The sequence below is a fragment of the Halyomorpha halys genome, unplaced genomic scaffold (assembly GCF_000696795.3).
Source record: "Halyomorpha halys isolate HHAL.00 unplaced genomic scaffold, Hhal_1.1 Scaffold725.1, whole genome shotgun sequence".
NCBI classification, from domain to species: domain Eukaryota; kingdom Metazoa; phylum Arthropoda; class Insecta; order Hemiptera; family Pentatomidae; genus Halyomorpha; species Halyomorpha halys.
This window is the reverse complement of record NW_027110211.1, coordinates 864,786-886,769: the sequence shown is the minus strand read 5'-3', so window position 1 is coordinate 886,769 and position 21,984 is coordinate 864,786. Positions and strand designations below refer to the sequence as shown.

Genomic DNA, 21,984 nt, shown 5'->3' with positions numbered 1-21,984 from the left:
ACTTAAATCAAAACTGAAGTAAACAATAACATGAGGGTCTGGAAGGAAGGTTATAAACATAAAGGCTTATACAACAGGTTGCTGAGAAAATCCGCTAGGGACTCTTATGCATTTAACGTTTAGCATGACTTCAAATAGGGCTGCTCACAATCCTATAGTTATAACATTTAACACAACATCATGAATACCCCTATTGTAAGTAAATAATTAGATGTTGTTATTATCTGCCTAACAATGAATTAGATGAACAGAACACTACCATAACTAGAAAACTGACTATATGAAATAATAAGATTTAGGTTGGTAAAACTCCAGATATATTCTCAGAATGCTAACAATGGATTTTCTGAACAGAATTGCTACTTTTAAAAGTAGTTATCCGGTTTTCCTCACAAGGAAGCGTGGACTACATTCTGGAAGATTTTCAGAGAAAACTATTTAAAAGAAGCTACTCCAGACATGTGGCATTAGATCAATAAGACAAAATCAAAATTATTTGATGAGTATACATTTCTCATTATATGAGTATACATTGCTTGCCTTTCCTAAAAGTAGTAATTATTCAGCTTTGGTCCGAACCCACAAATTTATGACAAGGTGCATTATCATATGAACTAGATGCAAATAATCATTGCCTGTTCTGGTTCGGTTCTGAGATAAAGAGGATAGAACTGCATTTTTATTGAAATAAATATATTTCTATGAATTAATACAAATTAATAATTTATATTATAAATATTTATACTTTTTAAGTTAATTAACTTCAAAGTAAATTAAAGAGGCCAAAAGATGAAACTACTGAAATAACTGAGAAATATCTCTTGTTTTAGCTTGACATAGTGATCAGTGGTTATGTCAGATTTTCAAGGTTGTACATAATTTGGCACCTACTTTACTCCAGGAACAAGATTACAAAGACCTCATTTGTTGATGACTGTTGAGCTTTCACATCTTATTTGCCAAATGTCTAGCAAAAAATAAATATTTTCAGAAGCCTAACTTACTTGTGACTGAGTATCACAAAGAAAATTATTTGAACAAGATTTAACAACAAAGTTTAAAAAGAATTCTTCATACAAAGGTTTGATAGAGCCACAAATAAAAAACTAGATGGAGGTATGATAAAGCATCCAATAAAAAAAAAAAAAAAAAAACAGACCTAAAAACGTTATTATGAAATAAATTGAAGAAATCAAACTATGATCCTTCAATAGTTGTACCCAATTATATTATAAAAACAGTTTTACATTTCCAAAAATGATTAGCCTACTTGGAAATATAAATATTAAGGAAACATTGTCTATTTTATACTGAATTGATATTTAGAAGAGAGGTAATTACTTTCAAAGTATGAGAGCGAAGGAACCTCCTCTCAAGTCTTTCGCCAGACGGCATTTTAAAAACTACGCAAACAGCTTCTGGGTGCAAGGCTTCTGGTTCAGAAGGGATTTCAGAAGCCATCTCAACTTTAGCCTTTCGAATAGCCTGAAATACATAAAATATTAAAAATTTAACAGTAAAATCTTTTAAAAAAAACGCTTGCTGAAGCTTCTCTACTTTATTACCTCTTTCCTAAGTTGTTCTTTTAATTGTCGGTTTCTTTCTTCCTCCTCCAACCGCCTTTTCCTTTCTTCTTCTTCACATTTTCTCCTTTCTTTCTCCTGGTCTGCCCTAAGTGATTCCAGGTAAGCAGCATCTTGTTCTCTTCTTATTGTTTGGGTAAGACTTCGGGCGATCCTGAAGAAAAATATTCAAATATACGAAAATAAGAATTGATAGAGTTTACACTATTAAAACACAGAACTTAATTTCATTTCTCTTAGACCTAAATATAAGCAAAAAATTTCACACCACTCCTAATTTTGATAAATTTTTAAACTGAACACTGCCTAGTCAGTAGTTTTTTCTACTGGTTTAAGCATTAACTAGATTTTAAATGAATAAATGATATTTACTGAATGAGATGATTAATAAATACCATAGATTTTATTTATAAAATACTTAATGAAATTAAAAGGGAAAAATAAACTGACTCCAATATTTAAGTAATTTTGACTGTTCTTAATTAAACTGTAAAAAGGTATGCTCAAAATACATTTCAAATTGATTGCCTTTATTATCTGAACCTCTTTTACTAAGGTTTAGTCATGGTTGATTGAGTTCTTTAACTGATATGACTACCAGCTTAGAGAAGTGTGTATGTATTTGTGCACTTCTATCCTGGGTCAATTGTACTAAACATCTAGAACAAAGTTTTGAAAATACACGACATGAGGCCATTGTAGCTGACCTTTATTTCATGGTGACCATAGAATGAAACTTTGACCTTCCAACTCTGGTTAAAATAGGGAGGTAAACTGTAGGATAACCCCTTCTCACAAAATCAATTTGCTTTCATATATTTTTATTTCCTTGAGTTGTAAAAAGGTTCATTAAAAAAAAGAAAGGCACTTCTTTCAGTTAATAAGGAGAAATAAAAAAAAAATCTTCATTTTTAAATTTTTTTTATTTTACGTCATTTATATGTAACAATTTTTCGGGGCAATCGGCCGATCATCAAGCATACTTATTATTATTTACTCTCCTCATTTTAAATATGTCAATGTAATTGTCCCAAAAATATATTATTGGGATTTTTATATGATGGAGTAAATAAGGAAGAAATGGTATTGTATCAAAAATAAAAATGTAGTAAATAATAATATATAATTAAATAATTGTTTGACTCTTCCCATAAATTGAACCTAGATTATTAAGGTAATACTTACATGTTTGATATAGTTTGTATGAGAACTATACTGTAATCTATATATATTTTATAAACATAGCCACACTTCCAGCAATGATTTGAGCATTCCTATTGTCGGATTTAAGTAATCTGATTTTTGCTGTTGCTTTTTGAATTTATATAAAGTCGGGGTCGGGAGTCTCATTTCCTGATGCCCCCCTTGCTGCGAACACCGGAAGGCCCCGAAGACGCTGCGACTGCAGTGCCGCCCCAGCCTATGCACTATGCATGCTTGGACCTGGCCTACCCCTACCATCACGCCGGAGTCCAGGACACGCTGGCCAGTCACCGAGGAAGAACGACATCTTTTCAGACACGGGGCGAAGATTACATGGTTTTCACCATTTCGCCCACAGCACACCGTACACCTCGACGAGGGAAGCGGCTATAGGACGAGGAAGTGACCGCGACAGCGAAAGTACAGTATAACGTAAAAGTGCAGTATAGCACGAGCAGGTCCTGATGTAAACACCTATAATTTCAATTTGAAGTGAATTTTCAGTTTCTTCAATAAAAATTTTAAATACATTTTTTGTGATACAATTTGATTAATTTGAAATTATGTATTATGTATATTTTATATGTATACTGATCACCATATGGATGTGCAGATAATAATGTCAAGCAAATATGCATAAATAGGAATGTGGATGATTTTTGTTTATAGTAGATTAAAAAAAAAAATGTTTATTGTAATACGGAGACATCTTTTATCTAAGGGTCCATAAGTAAAATAGTTGACTGTTTGGTAGAGAGGTAATTGATCAACTGTGGTTTCATAATCTATTTATCTATCAATTAATATTTTTATAATTGATTCATTGTGGCTTTATGGTTTTACTGTATATAAATTAATTTTAGTAATAATGGGTAGAATAATATCACTGTTTACTTCAATAATTTTGTTTTTTATGGATACAACAGTGAAACAAATGGAGTGTTATTTACAACTGTTCAAGCTAGTTTCCTATTATTTTTCAAAAGATAAGGTTTGTAATATTGGAATTCTGGCTAATGGGCAAGTTAATGATTAGTACAGTTTCAATATTTAGGAAATACTCACAGCCTCTAAACTTTCCTGCATAAGTCCCTTACAATTAATGCAGTATGGTTTATCAATGAATTTAATAGGGAATTTTGAAAAAGGGTAACTTTCTTTGCATTTTTGACACCGTAGTTCTAATATCTACAGATCGCCAACTGATTCTATCCAGAAGAAAGACAGACAGATTTATTTCGTAGTGCTTTTATGAAATAAATATTAACACTTAAGTTATATTTGAAACAATCCTATATCTGACTTAAATGTATTGAGAAGCTTCCCTAACAAGTTGGCCCAACTCAGCCACAATGAATTTATATATCAATGAACTGAACATTACATTTTTCATTCAAAAATAATGAAATTCAAAACTATCACAGAACCAAAGAAACAGAAAATACTTCTTTCATGTAAACAATTCATATAACTACTTATTTGTGAAATTTTCAAGGCCTGACTCATAGACACTTTGCCTTCAATATTTGTATGCTCTTTTTGAATTTCTGGTGCTCAATTATTCGTCAAGTATTTTCTTACCTTTCTGAACGAGCAGTGTCTAAATAGGAAACATTTGAACTAACAATAGCTCCAAGACGACTCATTAATTCAGTGAAATTAGTAGGTCCTTCTAGCCTAAATAAAAAAAAATTAAAAACATAAGAATAAATAGATTGTAGTAATAATTATTTTTTTTAATCACAAACTTATTTCACATTATCATTTAAATATTATGAATTAAAATAATACTAGGAAAACAGATCCAGCAAGAGTAAGGTTGATTCTAAAGAGTTTCAGTAAATCATTTTAAGCCTCAGCAAACCTAGGAAGTTTAAGTAAAACAACCTACACCTTGAAATCCCCATATTAACATATAATATAATAATATGGGAGAAAATTTATTTTGTCCGACAGAATTTGAAAGATTAATATAAAATGCGTTGGGGGAAAACAAGTTTTCTCTCTTGCCAAATGATTTTAGTTAGTAATAGAACAATTACCTTCCAACGAGAGTCATTCTCGATTCTTTCAGTACAATAACTGCTAAGAAAGGAAAACCTCCAGCCCGGAGTGTTTGGGAGACTGCATATCCTTCTCCGCTATTAGTTGTGCATGCCCACATCAATACGTTATTGTTTACGTAGTTTATTACTTCTGCATTAGCAAGCGTCTCACTAAGTAGAAAACAGAAATTAAATAAAAAGAATATTAAAAGAAAAAGTATACTGTACTAATGAAACTACAAGATAGTTACCGACAAAAGTTAATACAATCTTGGTTGTTATCTTGATGTAAATAAATAAGAAGAAATTTCAGTTCTTGTTTAGCATCGTTAAGGGCCTGACTATATGAGCCCTGATAAAAAACTGGATGGCTTCTTCCATATGCTTCATTGAAATGGTCAATAAATTTTAGAACATCTCCTACAGGATCTGTAACAGCTGAAAAGTCAATCAGAGTTAAAAAGAATCAAAAAACAAAAAAGACAAAGTAAATAAGTTTTTGAGACAACAAATAACAAAAAGTTAGAAAGACACTCTTTGTTAATAAAGAAGAGCTGGAAGAGACAAATCTCTCCCTTCAGAACTGAGATAGCATCCAAACAATGAAAGAAGGCGACACTATAAAATATTTAGGATGCACATTCTCGGGAGAGCTATATTTCAACGAAGATTCGGGGACAAAGTTAAATGAGAATCTGGATAAGCTTGCCACTATGTGCTTCCTTAAGCCCAAGCAGAAGGTTATTTATAATATAATTTTTTTCAAGTAAAATGTAAATATTAATGTTTAGACTATTAGGGCATTGTAGAGGTTATACAATTTTTAGGGCTATAAAATTATTAGTAAGCACACACATACATTGCTAATACAGATTATAATATAGTAAATAAATTAAGTGGAGTTAAGAAAAAAATACAAGCAGATATGGTATGATTTTGGTGAATCAAAATCAATTATTGGGAATCATAGAAGTCAGAAAGTACTCAGTTAAATATTTCTTTTTTTTTTTGTAGTTGATTTATTTATTAGTTCTTCTGGTAAGCGATTGAACAGATATGATACCATATAGTCTAATGTGCGTTTACCAAATTTATTGTTATAGAGTGGTTCGATACAATAAATTTGGTTTATAACATTTTTTGGATATATTATTTCTTTGATAAATAATTTGTTATCTGTAAATTTGTATATTTGTTATTTGTAAATTTTAAGATAATTCTATAAAAATAAAATAGTTTATGTGGTAAAGTTTTAACGATTTTAAGATTTTCTTTTTTATAATTGCGGTGCGTTATGTTGATGAGTCAGTCACAGTTATGGGATTTAATTTTAGGGTCATCTACTGAAGGCATTTGGGGTGATTTTATCAACATAATGACAGTTTTGTCTTTGTTAAATATGAGACCTTTGTCATCATGAGCCCATTTTAAAAAATTAGAATAGTAATTTTGGGATTTTTCCAGAGCAATGTTGTAATTTTTATGGTAAGTGATAAAGAGAATCGTTGGCAAAGAAATATTTGTTGTCACTTGTAATAACTTTTTTAATGTCGTTTGTCTAGATATAGAAGGACACAGGACCTAAAACTCTACCCTTAATAATCACAATTTTAAGATTTCGGAAAATTAAGCAAGGTGCTATTTAGAAAGAAGTATATCAAATATTAAAATAGATATTAAATTCTAACATTAAACTCCAAACTTCAGATTGATATTTCCAAATTAAGAAATTTTTTATTATTAATAGCTTTAATATTATAATTTGAATTTCATTTTTTCAATTTCATGAAATTACTACCAACAAACAACCAAATTTTTAAATATAAATTTGATTTTACTATTTTTTTTCCTCCTTTAATAAAATTAAAGGTCAATTTGAAATCAGTATTATTTTTTTTAATACTATAATTTAAGCTCTAAAATGTAGTTGTAGTGTAATGAGTGTTAATGTTAACAAGTAATTAGTAAAATAGACAAAGATAAAAAATATAGAATACATGAATAAAAATTAAAGAACGTAAATAATTATGGAATATAAAAAATTATAAAATAACAATGTACATACATCTAAAGTTGATAAGAAAAAAAAAAAAAAAAAAAAATTAAAGGTAGGTAATAGAAAATTAAGTTATAGATATTCAGTTGATCTAACTAATAGTTATTCTGATGAGGATATAGTTCTCTGTATACTTAATGTAAAAAGTTGTTCAGCAGAATAGAGGAGGATGCGGTAAATAGAAAGTAGAGTACTAAATAAATAAACTCATAGAAGAAATATTCCTCATTATCAGGTGTTCTCTCCACTGACGGTAAATCTATAATCATGTAAAAGTCTACTACACTATACACAAGGTTCTAATGTTTAAGCAGACAACAGAATAGATTTTTAAAATTGATTCTAACTTTAAAATTAATTTTGTTAGCATTCACTCCAATTATTTCTTAACAAGTAAATTGGTCAAACAAGTGAGATAGAAAACTGTTCAAGCAATATGTAAAACAATTTTTTGTTTTTTTTAAACAAAGAGATCATGACATGTAAATCTACCATGTTGCCAACTGACTTACTGTTTTTGTCCCTGCTACTGGGGCGACTACTTGCTGTATGTTCCATCAATGATGAAAATATATATATAAACTTTTTTCATTATATTTTCCACATCAGTACTTTGATTATTTATAAAAACATCAAGTTTTATTTAATTAACTTAGTGATGTAAAATGGAAAGCAACAATGACCTAGAATTTTTTGGGACTTGATATTGAAGATAAAAATGACCAATACTGTAGTCAAGATCATCCATAGCAATACAGTGACTATACTGAAAGGTTCTGGCAGTGTTGTTACCTTTTACAATCATATTACACTGAAATCCTTTTTTTTCCTCTTTATACAAACAAAAAATCTCAAATAAAGACAGTCATCTTTTTAACTTTCTCTTTCTTTCAAGAGTTCAGAAAATAATACATAATAATTTTCTTCTTCTCAATACCTAGAATGTTTCAAAGATACTTTTCCAAATTCTATAATCTGATTATTTTAAGGTTATGTGCAGCTATAAAAAATATAGGTAGTTTACTTTATTTTCTAGACAAAAAGTGTAAGGTAAAATTTCAGGGAGAAAGACATGCTCACACCCCCAAGCACTGACACATGACTAAACCATGACTCAGAAGAAATCTGAAGTTCCAAATTAATCAATAGAACTGAATATATACTTCCCTAACAAAAGAAATCCCAAACTATATAAAAATAATAAAAAAAAAACAACATACAAAAAATCAAAACATTACAGTGGCTGAAATAAGAAAAAAAAACAGAAATAAAAGAAAAGGAAAATATGAAGGAGTATAGATGTATTTATATCAAATCTATGGTAGATTGACCATTTCAGAAAAAAAGGAGTAAATATAGAACTCTGAATGGTTAGAAGCAATTTTAATGGACTAACAAATAGTGTCAGCCTTAAAATAGATTGTTTTAATAATCTGAACTGTTCTACTGGTAACACTGTTTTTATAAAACCTCAACTATTATTACTCTTACTAAATTGCTTTTTTTTAATACAGGGACATTAATTATATTATACTTGACCAACTCATATACTCAACCAATTCGGATTCAGGGTCAATATGGTACTGATGTTGCTCTCAACGAACTGTTTAATCATATCGCAACCACACTATGGAAGATAAAAACTTTTTTGCTATCAAATCCATCAAATTTCATGGAGGAGACAATGGGGGAAGTAAAAATTGCTCCTTGATGCAAGATTTAGGGACAATTATTTATTGAAATAAACAATGGAAAAACGCAAAAATAATTCTGCTGAATAAAAAAAGGCAACAAGTATGATATAAAGAATTATAGGCCTATCTCCCTCTATTCAACCATGTCAAAAGTTTTCACCAGTGTTCTCAAACAACGGCTACCAAAAAGAATAATGGAATGTGTTGAGGAAGAACAAGCAGGTTTTAGGAAGGGATTTTCAACAGTGAACCATTCACACTGTAAACTAAATCATCGAGGAGAAAGCAAATGAATATAACTTCTCTCTATATCTTTGTTTCCTTGACTTTAGGAAGGCTTTTGACGGCATTATACATTCAGAAATATTTGAGGCACTGAGATCAATAGGAATAGAGGACAAATATATTAAGATAATAACAGAGCTTAATAAGGAGAAGACAGCTTATATTATGACTGAAAAGAAAGGAAAAAACTTTGATGTTGAGGGGGATGTGCGACAGGGTGATCCGCTATCACCAATTTTGTTTGTTGTTGTGTTGGAGATGGTGTTCTGGCATCTTGAATGGGAAGAAGTAGGCATCAAACTAAATAGAAAATGGCTGAGCAGCCTACGTTTTGCAGATGATAATGTGCTCTTTGCAAAAGGCATGAAACAACTGAGAGAAATGATGAAGCAGCTTCTGGCATTGTGTGAAGAGGTTGGTCTTTATCCGAACTACCAGAAGATGAAACTTAAGACAAATGGCGTAAAAGAGGAGTGCTAAATTAACAATCATAAGTTGGCATATGTTGAAGAGTATATTTATCTGGGTCAGTTAATATCATTCACAGATAGAGGAGCAAAGGAGGTCCAGAGGAGATTGGCACTTGGCTGGAATAAGTTTTGGTCCCTCAGGCATATTATCAAGGGAAAAACAAGTATCGACCTTAAATGGCAGGTCATCGACAGTTGCATTAGCCCGGTGCTCACTGACTATAGCTCAGGAGAGGAAATTATAGGTGTGGCAAAATAATATTGGAAGAAGTATAGGGAATGTGAGGAAAAGGGATCGAATAAAAAATGCTTGGATCCAGAAAGAAACAGGACTCACTGAGACACTGAAGATGACAGATTGTCAAAAATTACCACAGAATGGACTCCATACGACCTTCATAGAAGAAGAGGACGTCAAAAGAAAAGATGGAGCGATATGTCATGAGGGAGGCAGGACCCCTTTGGTGGAGAGCTGCTAGGAACAGGGATGTCTGGAAGGTGAAATAGAAAGAACTCGCCTCCCAATAGAGCTGGCACCCCGGGTAGTGCTGACTATTATTCTCGAAAAGGAAGGGCTATGCAGGAAAGGATGCAGAAAGATAGAATGGAAATTGATAAAAGTTAATCTTGTGTCAATTATAATATATATTTCTATCTTCTTTAAATGTTTAGATTGTATTTTGTATGATTTTAATTTATTGCAAAGATAAAAGGCTATTTCATTTCATTTATTGGATTACAAAGAAAGAATTGAGGTCATATTTGTTTCCTGATTAGATATGCATAAAATTACATCTTAAGGAGTTTCATTAACAAGATTTTTCCATCAACCACAACAATTTGCTGATTGAGCAGAGAAATTGAAGAACTCATGCATACATTATCTTGGGTCAAAAATAGAAAATATCATATCATCATATTAATAGTGAAAGTGGTGAAGATATGTTGAAAATAATAGAACTTATAACATTAACCCAAATAAATGAAAAAAAAAAAAAATCTTTGTACTAGATCATATAGAATAAAAAATTGTCCAAAGCCAATGATTTTGACAATAATTGGCATGAAATAGGAGCTAATTCAATAACAATCTATCTCGAACATTAAATTCTTAATACTGCCACCATTTCAGAAATAAAAGAAAGAATTATGACTGGTTATCAGGGGGTGCCTTATCATCCCAATTAAGTAATTATATGACCTGATAGAGTCATAGATTAATTAGTTGACCTTGTAAACATAACAAGAGAAAGCATACTTCTATAGACAGAAACTTGGCTAAAGGTATTAATTAGTATCTGTAAATAGTTTTTAGATCGTGGAATATTGATCGATCAAAGAAAATCACTAAAAAAAATAAATAAAAAAAGAGGGGGGAGTCGATCTGGGACACAATATTCTTGAGGGTAAGGATGAAACAATAGGTCAGTTTCATTATTTAGAGATTCTTGAAGATAATTCATTTCAAACAATCAAATAAACCTACCCAATACATGTTATAAGATCATAAATACGAAAGTTGTTGAAAATAATACTTGGAATAAGATAAATTAAAAGTATTTCATAAGATCAATACATAGGAGGGGATACTTGTTTACTTGATTACTTAATTACTTGAACTATTACTTTGATTGAATTATTCATTATTATTATTAATTATCTGATAATTATTGGATTCTTGATTTATTGAAATATTACTTGAACCTCTGGATTTATTAAAGGAAAAAAACATTCAAGTTCAAACCATCAAATGCTATATCTGTACAGAAATTAGAAATTTACGCTGCTAAAGTTACACTCCTATGTATACAGTTTATTTTGTAAATTATCTTGCACTACTAACAATTTTTATCACTAAATATTGAATAATTTGAAACGCATATAACCCTTTGTAAATACAGGTTCTAATATACCAATAAATAAAACAATCAAAACATTTAGAGAAAAATCAAACAATAGTAATAAATTTAAATAATTACTAAATTTTTAAAGTATTAAATTTCTATATGAACTAAGAATTTTCTCCTACAAGACTTGATAGTAATTAAAATTAAAATAAACTTTGGCAATTCACAAGTATCACTCTAAAATGGGGGTGTGTATTCACATAAAAACAAAATTAAATTGTTTCGAGTTAAAACCTACATAATTATTAATATGCCTTGAAATTAGATAACAGCTGTCAACTTCTGCTTGCACATACAAAATGTGAACAAATCTCCGATCCTTTCCCTTTAGAGGTTCAAAATTTGCATACATGGGATCACTTAATGATGGTCAAGTTGGAACCGATAATAGTTGACCATTTTTTTTTTATTGTTTTAAGTAATAAAAATTAATACATAGGGTACCATTGCAGGCGAGTGAGTTGGAGCCTCAATTTTAACTGCCTAATAACTGCAGCGGCCCCCGGTTCAAATCTGGTCTGAGGGATCAATTTCTTGACCCTTCCTACTTGTTTAGAATAGAAAAATCACCTCTTGATACCTCCCATATGTCAGAAATGATCAGGAAGGGGTCTTATAAGAAAAAGTTAATACTTAGTCAGTTAGGATGTTAGAGTGACACTTGTGAACTAGCATCATACAAGATATAATTGACATTTCCAAATAAAACCGTTAACTGTTCAAAAAACATGCTTTAGTCATAACATCTAGGCTTGAAAGTAAAAATACATACCTCTTCGAGTATCTTTCCAGAACAGCGAAAAGGCAAATTTCAAAATAGAAGTCAAAGTATTATAACAGAACTGGAAGACGAAAGTTACCAGGTATCCAAAAGGACCTCCCCATCTAAATAGACACAAATTATATTTCTGAATATGTGAACTTCCATGAATTCTAATCATGTTTTGAAATCAACAATGAAAAACAACATACCTATAACTGCCAGAGGGAGGAGAGTAAAATACATGTTGTACAATACCATCATTCACTACTGTTGGTGCTGTATGTTCTGAAGCATATAATGAAGGTCTACCCTCACTGATATTAAGCTGATCTTGGACAGCAACTTCAAGATCCCAACCATGTCTTTGAAGGGCATCTCTACATACAGCCAGATTTTCAATTCCAGTAAGGTCCTACATAATTCAAACTAACTTTAAACAAGCGGCAAAAAAAATAACACATTTGGAGTTAGAATTGTTAAAAAACATCATAACTCACTTGAAACTGAAGAATTTTCTCTGTTTGGTCTTGTGATAAATTTAAATCGTCCATGTCGGTTATAAAAATTTAAGAAACAGTATGATTCCTTAATCTAAATCAGTAAATATATTACAAACTACAATTGTAAATTTGGAAAACCCAATATATTCTATGTACATACACAATCCTACCTATCCCCTACATAATACCCTCAGTCATTGCTATCTAGAACTCGGGCCTTATCATGTTAAACACACGTCAGTCATATGTTCTGTATTTCGAGCTATGTAATTTTAAGATATTGAATTATAGAATTTACAAAATTGAATTAAATTAAATATGACATTATCTGACGAGGATAAGATTATTTATTTATATTTTAAAGTTAAGATATCAAACAAACATACTATGTTCCTAGAAAATCGATAGCAGCTTTTCTTCCGACTTTGTGGAAGTTGCTGGATCTTTCTCAATTCTGTCGTTGAGGTTTCAACGTGTTGATCATCGTTGGTTGATTCTTTTCGAGTAGGTATTCTTTTGGTAACACTTAATGACATGATAGTATGGTTTCATTTAATATTTACCAATAATTATATTCTTCAGGCAGTATGATTTCTTCTCCTCTATTGGTTCATGAAAAAATTTGGCTGGATAAGCCAAAATACGATGCCGCTGAAAGGAGATACTATGAAAGATTAGCCAAGGTAATTTGAACTACAATTTAATTTAATTTTACTAACTTCCATTTAATATTTTTTTAAATTGTTGTATTAGTCCTCAGAATCGGCTAAAGTCGCCAATAGTACTATAGTCACCGATCAGGATAACGCAGATCTCGTTGAGGTACAAGATGTTGAAGCTTTAGTAAATTCGTGTTCTTTGTCTGATAAAATGAGCCCCACCAAAATTCATCAAGATAAATTAAATAAAATTGAAGCAGGCCCAGCCAGTCATGATAAAGCTCAAATTGAAAATGATAAACTGTGTCCTATCACTAAACGTGATCCTAAAGAATCTAAGAGCTGTACAATAGTACATGGAATTTCTAAAGGTCAAGATAACTCAGCAAAGCAGGTTGAAGTGTTGCCTGAGAGTTCTCAAATCAATGCATCTGAGTCAGGGGCCTCTCAAAGTACAAATCGCTCCAAATCTGTTTTAATTAATAAAGCTACTGAAAATGAATCAAGCTGTTTGCCACAAACTAATAAAGTAGATATATGTTCAAAATCCGAGAAACCTAAGAAGTCAGAAGTTAACAGCCGAGATAATACATTGACAAAGGGTGAATTTGGCGACATTACTTGTTCCAAAATCAAAGGTCAGAATAAGGCAAAAGTCACTGATGATAAAGTTGTTACTAAGCAAGAGTTTGTACCCGATAAAGGCAGTTGTATAGATCCAGTTTCTGATGTAGTCAAGGTAATAAATGTTAGTAGATTTTGTGGAATGATACATTTTTGTGGTTGTCAGCTTGTTATTATTTCAAACTCATGAGTCCATTTAGTTTACTTAGTTATTTATTTTTTCTCTGTGCAAGTACCTTTTCTGTTAAGACATTTATGTTCATATTTTTAAAGCATGCTCATTTATGAAATAGCATGATAAAGTTTTTTATAACATATTAATTATCTAATAATGGTTAATTGTCGTCTTTTATTGTGTGCAAGCAGCTTAAAGGATATTACCTACCCTCTAAAAACCTTTCCTATCCATCTGAATCCCTCAAAAATAAAGGAACTAATGTAAACACAATCCCAGAAATGTCCAAAATCACCACTTGTTATGAAAAGTCGAAAAATTCTCAAAATAATATTAAGAAAGTTCCTCTAATCAGAGCTCCTCTTCCTGATAAACAAGATTCAGTTGAACTCATTATTCCTTCAGATAGTACCAATGACCCTCAGGCTGAAGATCAAGCCAAAAAAGAATCTAAGAAAAAGAAAAGACACAAGAAGGAACGTCAAAGGGATAAAAAGGTACACTAATGATAAGCAAATGTGTATTAAATTTATAAAGTACCCAGATTTTTTTAAATTTAAGTGTTAGATTATATATATTATTTTGGTTATTGAAAAATTGTACAATGGATTTTGGCATGATAAATCGTATCATTACATATATACATATGGTGTTAAATGTTAATAACTATGAATAACAATAACATTTTGTTGTCATTTTGGAGATTTAATATTTTGTTTAGTATTATATTTATAAATTTGGGATCATGAACATTAATTATGAATTTTTGTAGTTTTTTTTTATTCTATAAATTAGAATTAACTGAGATTTAATGGTTTTGTTAAGGGCGTTTCACAGAATAGCAACTCATGGAATTCCCTCGCCGGCGAAGTTGCCAAAGCGAGGCAGCACATCAAAAATTCTTTACAGTGTGTAAGGCATATTTTTATTATCCCATATCCTGTAAAATCGACACCTGAACAATTTTTAAATTGCATTTTATGCATAATTTTTTTATTTTATTATTTTTTTTTAACAATGCACTTAGCATGTTCTTATTTTATTATTTTTGTTTTTAAATGAATAATTTTGACTTAATAATAACATTTTCATAGTTTGTTACTTTTTTTCTATGTATATCTGTGGCCTCTAAAGTTAGAACCATGCAGAAAATAATAAGTTTTTATTTGTTACAGATAGATGATATTGCTGTCACATCTAATACTGTCAGTGTTGAAATAACTAATCGTCTGACCTCTTTGGAAAAAGAAAACTTGGATTTAAAAAATCGTAATGTTCTTTAATTTATATTTATGTTTCTTCTTATTTTCTTGTGATGGCATTATTCCTTATCAAATTTTAGAGGTTAGTGAACTTGTGGAGCTTTTGAAGAAAATGGACCTTAGAATCTCTACCTTGGAAAAAACTGGTGCTGGAAGCTCAAAGTCCACTGAGAATAAAGCACCTGCTCCGGTTCCACATGTAAAAAAAGATGATGCCGAGGATGATGATGGTGTTGACCTCTTTGGTTCTGACTCAGAAGTATGATTTTTTTCTATATCCTAAATTTTTAATCATATTAGGTAATAAATAAATCATCAGTATTGATATTGATTCTATGATTATATTAACAATTATAATAAATTTATTTTAATATAATGTGTTGGAATTTTGGTTTTCTGTCCAAGTCGGTGCGGAGACATTGTTGTTTAAGGGGGATAGTTACTTAATTCTGAGTGAATATAAACTCCAGTATTAATTTATACTGTACTATTAACTATATTAATTGTCAGAATCATGCCTAACCACCAGATTTTTACTGTATTAAGGGATATATAAAACGGAATTGTTGAATCTTTGTCCACAATAAACTTTTGAATTACTGGACTGATTTACAAGCTGTTTTTTTTCCAATGTTCCCTTTTACCATGGGAAGGTTTATAGATAATGAAATCCCCCGAATTCATGAGTAGAAAAAAAAAGTCATGAACATGATTAAGCTTTTTGGGTTTGTAGCTCAGAAAGTAAATGTTTTTCTCAAGGTAATTGTATACTGATTAATCAGTCTGTTTCTGAGGAAAAAGAAAAAAAATTCTGATTCCATTAAGGTATATTATATTTACATAAACATAATGTGGCTTGAAGTTAAGTTAGTCAACAATTTTTTTTTTTTTTTTTTAGGAAAAAAAAATTATATTCGTTTTTAGCATCATCTCAAACCCTCTAAATAGCATTTTCCAAAGAAATTAGAAATCAAATTTTTCAACTTGATTTATTCTGAGGTTTTTTTTTTCCCTGTAAGTATTGTTCATATGATCCTTCATAACTCTGCTGCATTTTATCCGATTCGTACGTTAATATAACTGTTGGAAAGCTGAATGTCTGCTCTTCAGCCTATATCAACTATACGTAGATTTATTAAAAGCGAAGTATGGTTTTCAAATAAGGGGAAAAACTCCATATATATAGACCCAATTTATGCTCTTTGGTGGAGTTTATTGAGCTCTAAACCACTGCCAAATTTAGTGTAGATTGGTTTAGCCATGTTGAAGTTAACTTCATTTCTTAAACAAAATCATGACTTTGATAAGTAGTACTTTTTAGAATAATTAACAATCTAGGAATTAAATTAAAATATTGGTTCTAAACTCGTAGAAGTTTGTAGAGCTCTAAGCTGGAAAATTAGTTAACTAACTGAGTTATCCTGTCCGTTGAAAGGCTTTTATTTAGGTTAAGTGAAAAATTATTTTTTTAATAACTAGTGAGAAGAAAATGTTATCCAGCTGCTGAAACAGAAAATCCTTTGTGCACACGCCCACTAGTTAAAATAGACCTTTTATTTATGCGTTTCTCATCATTTTCCTTTACATTCTATGACTTTCTTTGGTAATTTTATTTTTTATGAAATCTTTGGTTTCTTAATAATATAAAACTCTATTCTTATCTCCGGAAATGCATTTTCAGCCTGGAGAAAAAATTTCCTCTTATCTCCTTAAGTTAATTAATTATCAAACCCTTTCTTAGTTTATATTTATCCATTTTTAATGACCAGAGTGTGAGATCGATAATTTTTTCAAATAAGCAAAATTAAACTTACTTTAGGAAAATATTTGCATTTAAGCCCTGTCAAACTATTTTAATGAGGATAAAACCTATCTGATATTATAGACCACTTAATTTTATATTGATTTTAATGAGTTTAATCAAAATAATTGGAGCCATTTTCGAGAAATAAATAAAAAAAAATAAAACATCAATTCCTTAGAGTGGCACTTCCGATCGGTCAATTTAATCAAAATGTTTATGTCACATCCCAGGCTTGGAATAATTTTAATTCCTTACGACTTTATTTTTGAGCTAGGCTGTTCACACACAGACTCATATAGAATTTTGCGAGACTTAGTTATTTGGACTCAGGTCAATCATTATTCCAGACAAAATATTATTATTCATTGTATTTAATCAACTTTCTTCAAAAATTTGTTGTGAACTATTTCATTTAATTTTATAGTGTAATTCATTTAATTTATATTTATACAATGTCTAGTCATTCATGCTATTTTGTTTGCTACTAATTATTTCAATGATAAACTGTTATATTGTATAGTTTTTGTTGATGTATTTTAGATTATGCCTTCAGGGGTTAAATGGTGTGTTTCCCTTCATTCCATCCCACTGAAATACGATAAACTTGTAAAATTATTTTTTTTTTATTGTTTTGTAGGAAGAAGATACAGAGGCTGCTAAAATCAAAGAACAGAGGCTCGCTGAATATGCTGCTAGGAAGGCTAAAAGTAAGTTAACTTAAATATCAACTTGGCATTAGTGAAGTTTTTTTTTTTTTAAACTAAAGTTACATCTTTCAGTTTCATAAAAACAATTGTTTGATTTACTGTTTGAATCCCAATATTTCCTAATTTTCACAGAGCCATGCATGTTTATCTTATTGAGTATAAGATTAACCTAAATTATATAAACTAAATTATATGATTTAGGATAATATTTAATATATAGTGATACATAAGAAGATATCTTATGTTCACAAATATGTTTATAGTACATGTAATTATGGTTTATGGTTTTTAATTTTTATTTTGAAAATATGGATCCATCCAGAATAGCATTCAATATTCCATTTGCGTTTATTTTAGGTATTAATTATTAACTATTATTATTCATTTTAATTTTACTAGCTATCTATTGTGTTTGAACTTATTAATATACCAAAATTGGAGTCTTGTAAAGTTTCAAAAAGTATTCTAGTGAAAGTTTTTAAATATATTTCTATAGAGTTATCTCTAATAACTCCTACATTTTTGTCTTATTAATGAGTCAATATATGAGTTCGTTCTAGAATGTGCGACTGAGAATTTTGCTCCTGAGGATAAAGTATTAGCCGAAAAGTTGAACATTGAAGTTGAAACATATTAATTAAAATTGGTGAAATAATTTTGCCTTTAAATTTTCACACATTTACTTTCAACATAAATACATTTCATATTTTAAGATAGAAATGGTAATTATTATTGTGAATCATATTTCAAATAGATTAAAAATAAATTGAATCTTTGCTCATGATTGATTAAGGTTAAATTGGAACTACTGATGTTTTTAACTAGGAAGTCTTATAATTTGTTCTACTTAAAGCATGATTTAACAGACTGCTCAAGGGGGGGGAGTCCACACTATATTATTTAGGAAATATATTGAAAGTATGTATTTTCAATATATTAAAATAGAATAATTATATTGATCTATTAAAATTCATATTTCATTTAAAAATCAAAGTAATTACTGTTAACAGATAATTAACCCTTTTACCATCACCCCTTTTCATTCCTATTTCTAGGTCCTTCATAATGCCAAGCAATATCTGTATATATTGCCACTGGGTTTGCACTCATTAGCCACTTAATTTATTTTTTTTTTAATAGAACCTGTTCTTATCGCAAAATCTAACATTATCCTTGATGTCAAGCCCTGGGATGATGAAACAAATATGAAAGAATTGGAGGCTGAAGTCAGAAAAATAACAACAGATGGTCTTGTATGGGGAGCCTGTAAGTATTTTCCTTTTGTTCCATCAGCTGAAGTTTATAATTAATATTGATATAATTAGTTATGTATGCAAACCATCATAAATTTAATACTTTTTTTTGTCACTAATAGTAGGAATTCAAATATTCTATTAGTTTAAGTTCAAACCTCTTTCTTTATTGCGTGAGGTTAATCATCATGCTGATAATTTTTTTTTTGTTTTATGAAGATAAATCAAATTAAAAAAAAAAACTGTTCAACCGCTTTTCTCTGAGGCTATTGGATACCTTTTTTTTTTTTTAGATTTGGTACTCAAATTATAGATTGCTCCTCAATGATCCTCGGAACTTTACTTATATTTATATTATATATTATTTTACTGCATAAAATTATTATTATAGTTTCACTGGAAGATTGCTGATTGATGGCCATGTGTATTAATGAATGGAATATGGTCCGGGTGCAGTCGAATTGAACTCAAATAGTAATATTTTGCACTATTTTTATTTGAGTCAAATAGTACAAAATATTACCGCACCCGGACCATATTCCATCTATCACAGTTTTAGTTGAGTTTTACTTTTTACATGATGTCAATAATCCATGCAAATAATTATTAAATTTTAACCATTATGACACTTTTCTAATCATATAACTGGTGGAAACATGGCACCAAGGACCATTTTTGTTTTACATATATTGAAATTTTTTAATAATAAATGTTTTTATTTATCATTATTTCATATTTTGTTTTTTCTCAATTGTTTTCAGCTAAGCTTGTGCCATTAGCATACGGAATTCACAAACTACAGATCTCGTGTGTTGTTGAAGATGACAAAGTTTCCGTTGATTGGCTTCAGGAAACCATTCAAGAAATTGAAGATTATGTAAGCATGCATAATTTTTTTCTAATTGAAATGAAAGTGATTATAGATTAGGATGGGCTACATCTATCTCAATTTTCATTCATGATCATCATGATGGTCATGCCCTCAAGTTAAAATTTATTGTTTTAGGATGTCTTTTGAAATTTTTGTTATTTTGATATTCTTTCTCCAATTAAAATATCTGAAAAGGTTCATTTTGCTTGGGACAAAAGGTTTATTTAACAAGCATTACTGCTCAAATATATTTGGTTTCTATTAGACTTAGCATACTATTCAGTCTGTTAGGTATAGTACAAATACTAAATCCATAACTATCTTTTAACCATCTGTGTATAGGTTATGGGTGTTCGGGGAATTTTATATATATCTTATATTTTATTATATAGGTCAATACATCCACTTTTGGGAAGTTATAAAAAATTATCTCAATGTTGATTTGTAACACCCATATGACTGGGGAAAATTAAAAATTTTTAATTAAACTGAGTAATTTTTTGGTGCGAAATCTTAATTAAAAAACTGTACTTTTCAGAAGTGGATATGTTAACTTTTGATAAAAAGTTACTCCTCTATTGAATTTTTTAGTTTTTAAATTTTATTTTCTTCTCTACTCTATAAATACAGTTCAATGCCTGTAATCTGAATTAATTGGTTCTTTTAGGGTGTTTAGGAAGACCCTATAAATAAAAGATTAAGTTTGAAACATATATACAGCTTTATTAACGTGATGTGCACCTTCTTTTGTTAAACATTGCAAGATTTCATTCTATGGTATATCTTTTTTAGTTTACACTTATTCTGTTTTTATAAAAAGTGAAAAATTCTCTGGAAATAACAATTTAAAGAGAATGAGTTCAGAAAATTCCTAGATTAACTTGGAAGGTGGGCTTCTTTTGTTAGAAATTTTCTCTGGCCCTCTACCCTCCATTTTTTTTTTTTTTTTCATTTCCCCCCATCTTTCTTTCTTTAGTTTTTTTATTATAATTTTTTGTCCATCTCAGATTATTGGAATGTCCAGATTATCAAAGTTTAAATTTTTAGGATTGTATTATGTCTTCGGACTTGTTATTATTAGCTTTTATGTAAACAAAATTTGATCCATTGAAATGTTCATTATTCATAAGAAATCCTGGGAGGTACTAAGAAACAGAATAAAAAAAACAAATTCACACATTTGTTATACTTTACCTTGATATTAAAGCATTGATGGGTTAAATTGAGAATTCAATTCAAGCAAGGAAAGAAAATAATATTTATTTATTAATACATATTTCTCTTGGACTTAATTCAAAACTTTGTATTTGTCTTACCAAAAGTATGTGGTCAATGTTCACTACTCACGATTCATACTTTTATATGAAGAAAAAGTATTTTTTAAATAATAGTTTAAATTTTGTTCCAAATCTATTGCAGAGATGTTCATATTTTGAATAAATATTCATTTCCTCTATTATAATAATACTGCAATGTATTTAGTTCAACCTGTTTTAGCTAGAAGGTTTAAGTTAATTCATAACTTAAAGCCTGTAGGACAACAGGAATATTAAATTAGAGAAAGTGTTGGCTTAAACTGCCTTATCAGTTAAGAAAAACCCTTTCTCTAACAGAATTTTAATGATTTATTTAGTTAATTAAACAATGACATTTTTTCCTGTGAAATTTCCCTAATGTAAATGATAACATTTTAATTATTGTTTTCATTTTTTCAGGTGCAAAGTGTCGACATTGCTGCTTTTAATAAGGTTTAAATGTTTTATTCATCCCGATTCTGTTATTAAACAAAATGTTATCGTGGCTGTCGTTTTTTTATTAATTGAATGTTTTTAAATTAATGTATATTATAGATGTACCTTCCGCTAAATGCCATAATAAATTATTGTGATTTATTGTTCTCTCTATCCTCTAGTTTATTTTATTTAATAATGATAATTGATTACTTATAAAATGTGTTTCCTATTCCCTTCCCAAAAAAGATTCCACCTATATTAAGACTATTATTCAAATTAAAACCTCGAAGTATTTATAAATGTGCATTTGTAATGAATCATGCTGAGAAATTTGTCTAATACGCTTAAAAGATGACCAATTGATTCCTATAGTTGCACCTCTGCTTTTTT

General features: G+C 29.7%; 2 protein-coding genes across 4 annotated transcripts in view; one reads left to right on the top strand and one right to left on the bottom strand.

Annotated features, from left to right (window-relative positions):
- Faf2 (Fas-associated factor 2) overlaps positions 1–12,721 on the bottom strand; it is a 15,747-nt gene extending 3,026 nt beyond the window's left edge. Inside the window, exons 1-8 of the mRNA XM_067048360.1 lie at positions 12,504–12,721; positions 12,216–12,418; positions 12,016–12,128; positions 5,083–5,269; positions 4,829–5,002; positions 4,368–4,463; positions 1,566–1,737; positions 1,342–1,485 (exon numbers count right to left, since the gene is read on the bottom strand). Of these exons, the coding sequence (XP_066904461.1) occupies positions 1,342–1,485; positions 1,566–1,737; positions 4,368–4,463; positions 4,829–5,002; positions 5,083–5,269; positions 12,016–12,128; positions 12,216–12,418; positions 12,504–12,557 (1,143 nt within the window). The 5' untranslated portion in view covers positions 12,558–12,721. The remainder of the gene's footprint in view (positions 1–1,341; positions 1,486–1,565; positions 1,738–4,367; positions 4,464–4,828; positions 5,003–5,082; positions 5,270–12,015; positions 12,129–12,215; positions 12,419–12,503) is intronic.
- A 117-nt stretch (positions 12,722–12,838) lies between these two features.
- On the top strand, positions 12,839–21,765 carry LOC106685688 (uncharacterized). 3 transcript variants are annotated; one of them, XM_014428498.3, is made up of 11 exons: positions 12,839–13,010; positions 13,089–13,189; positions 13,260–13,904; positions 14,156–14,461; positions 14,790–14,876; positions 15,140–15,233; positions 15,307–15,485; positions 17,668–17,737; positions 18,878–19,003; positions 19,752–19,867; positions 21,577–21,765. In XM_014428498.3, the coding sequence occupies exons 2-11, from the start codon at positions 13,094–13,096 to the stop codon at positions 21,613–21,615; spliced, it is 1,758 nt and encodes a 585-aa protein (XP_014283984.1). In that variant the 5' UTR covers positions 12,839–13,010; positions 13,089–13,093; the 3' UTR covers positions 21,616–21,765. The 3 variants fall into 3 exon arrangements, with proteins under 3 accessions (XP_014283984.1, XP_014283985.1, XP_014283986.1); XM_014428499.3 differs by lacking the exon at positions 14,156–14,461 and having other exon boundaries at positions 12,849–13,010; XM_014428500.3 differs by lacking the exons at positions 14,156–14,461; positions 14,790–14,876 and having other exon boundaries at positions 12,851–13,010.
- The last annotated feature ends 219 nt before the right edge of the window (positions 21,766–21,984 follow it).

What these genes read in the sequence shown, in the direction of transcription:
- LOC106685688 (XM_014428498.3), top strand. Translation starts at nt 13,094, where the DNA reads ATGATTTCTTCTCCTCTATTGGTTCATGAAAAAATTTGGCTGGATAAG. An exon ending in CAGTTTCTGATGTAGTCAAG is followed by an intron (nt 13,905 to 14,155) that starts GTAATAAATGTT and finishes GTGTGCAAGCAG; the next exon opens with CTTAAAGGATATTACCTACC. An exon ending in AAACTTGGATTTAAAAAATC is followed by an intron (nt 15,234 to 15,306) that starts GTAATGTTCTTT and finishes ATCAAATTTTAG; the next exon opens with AGGTTAGTGAACTTGTGGAG.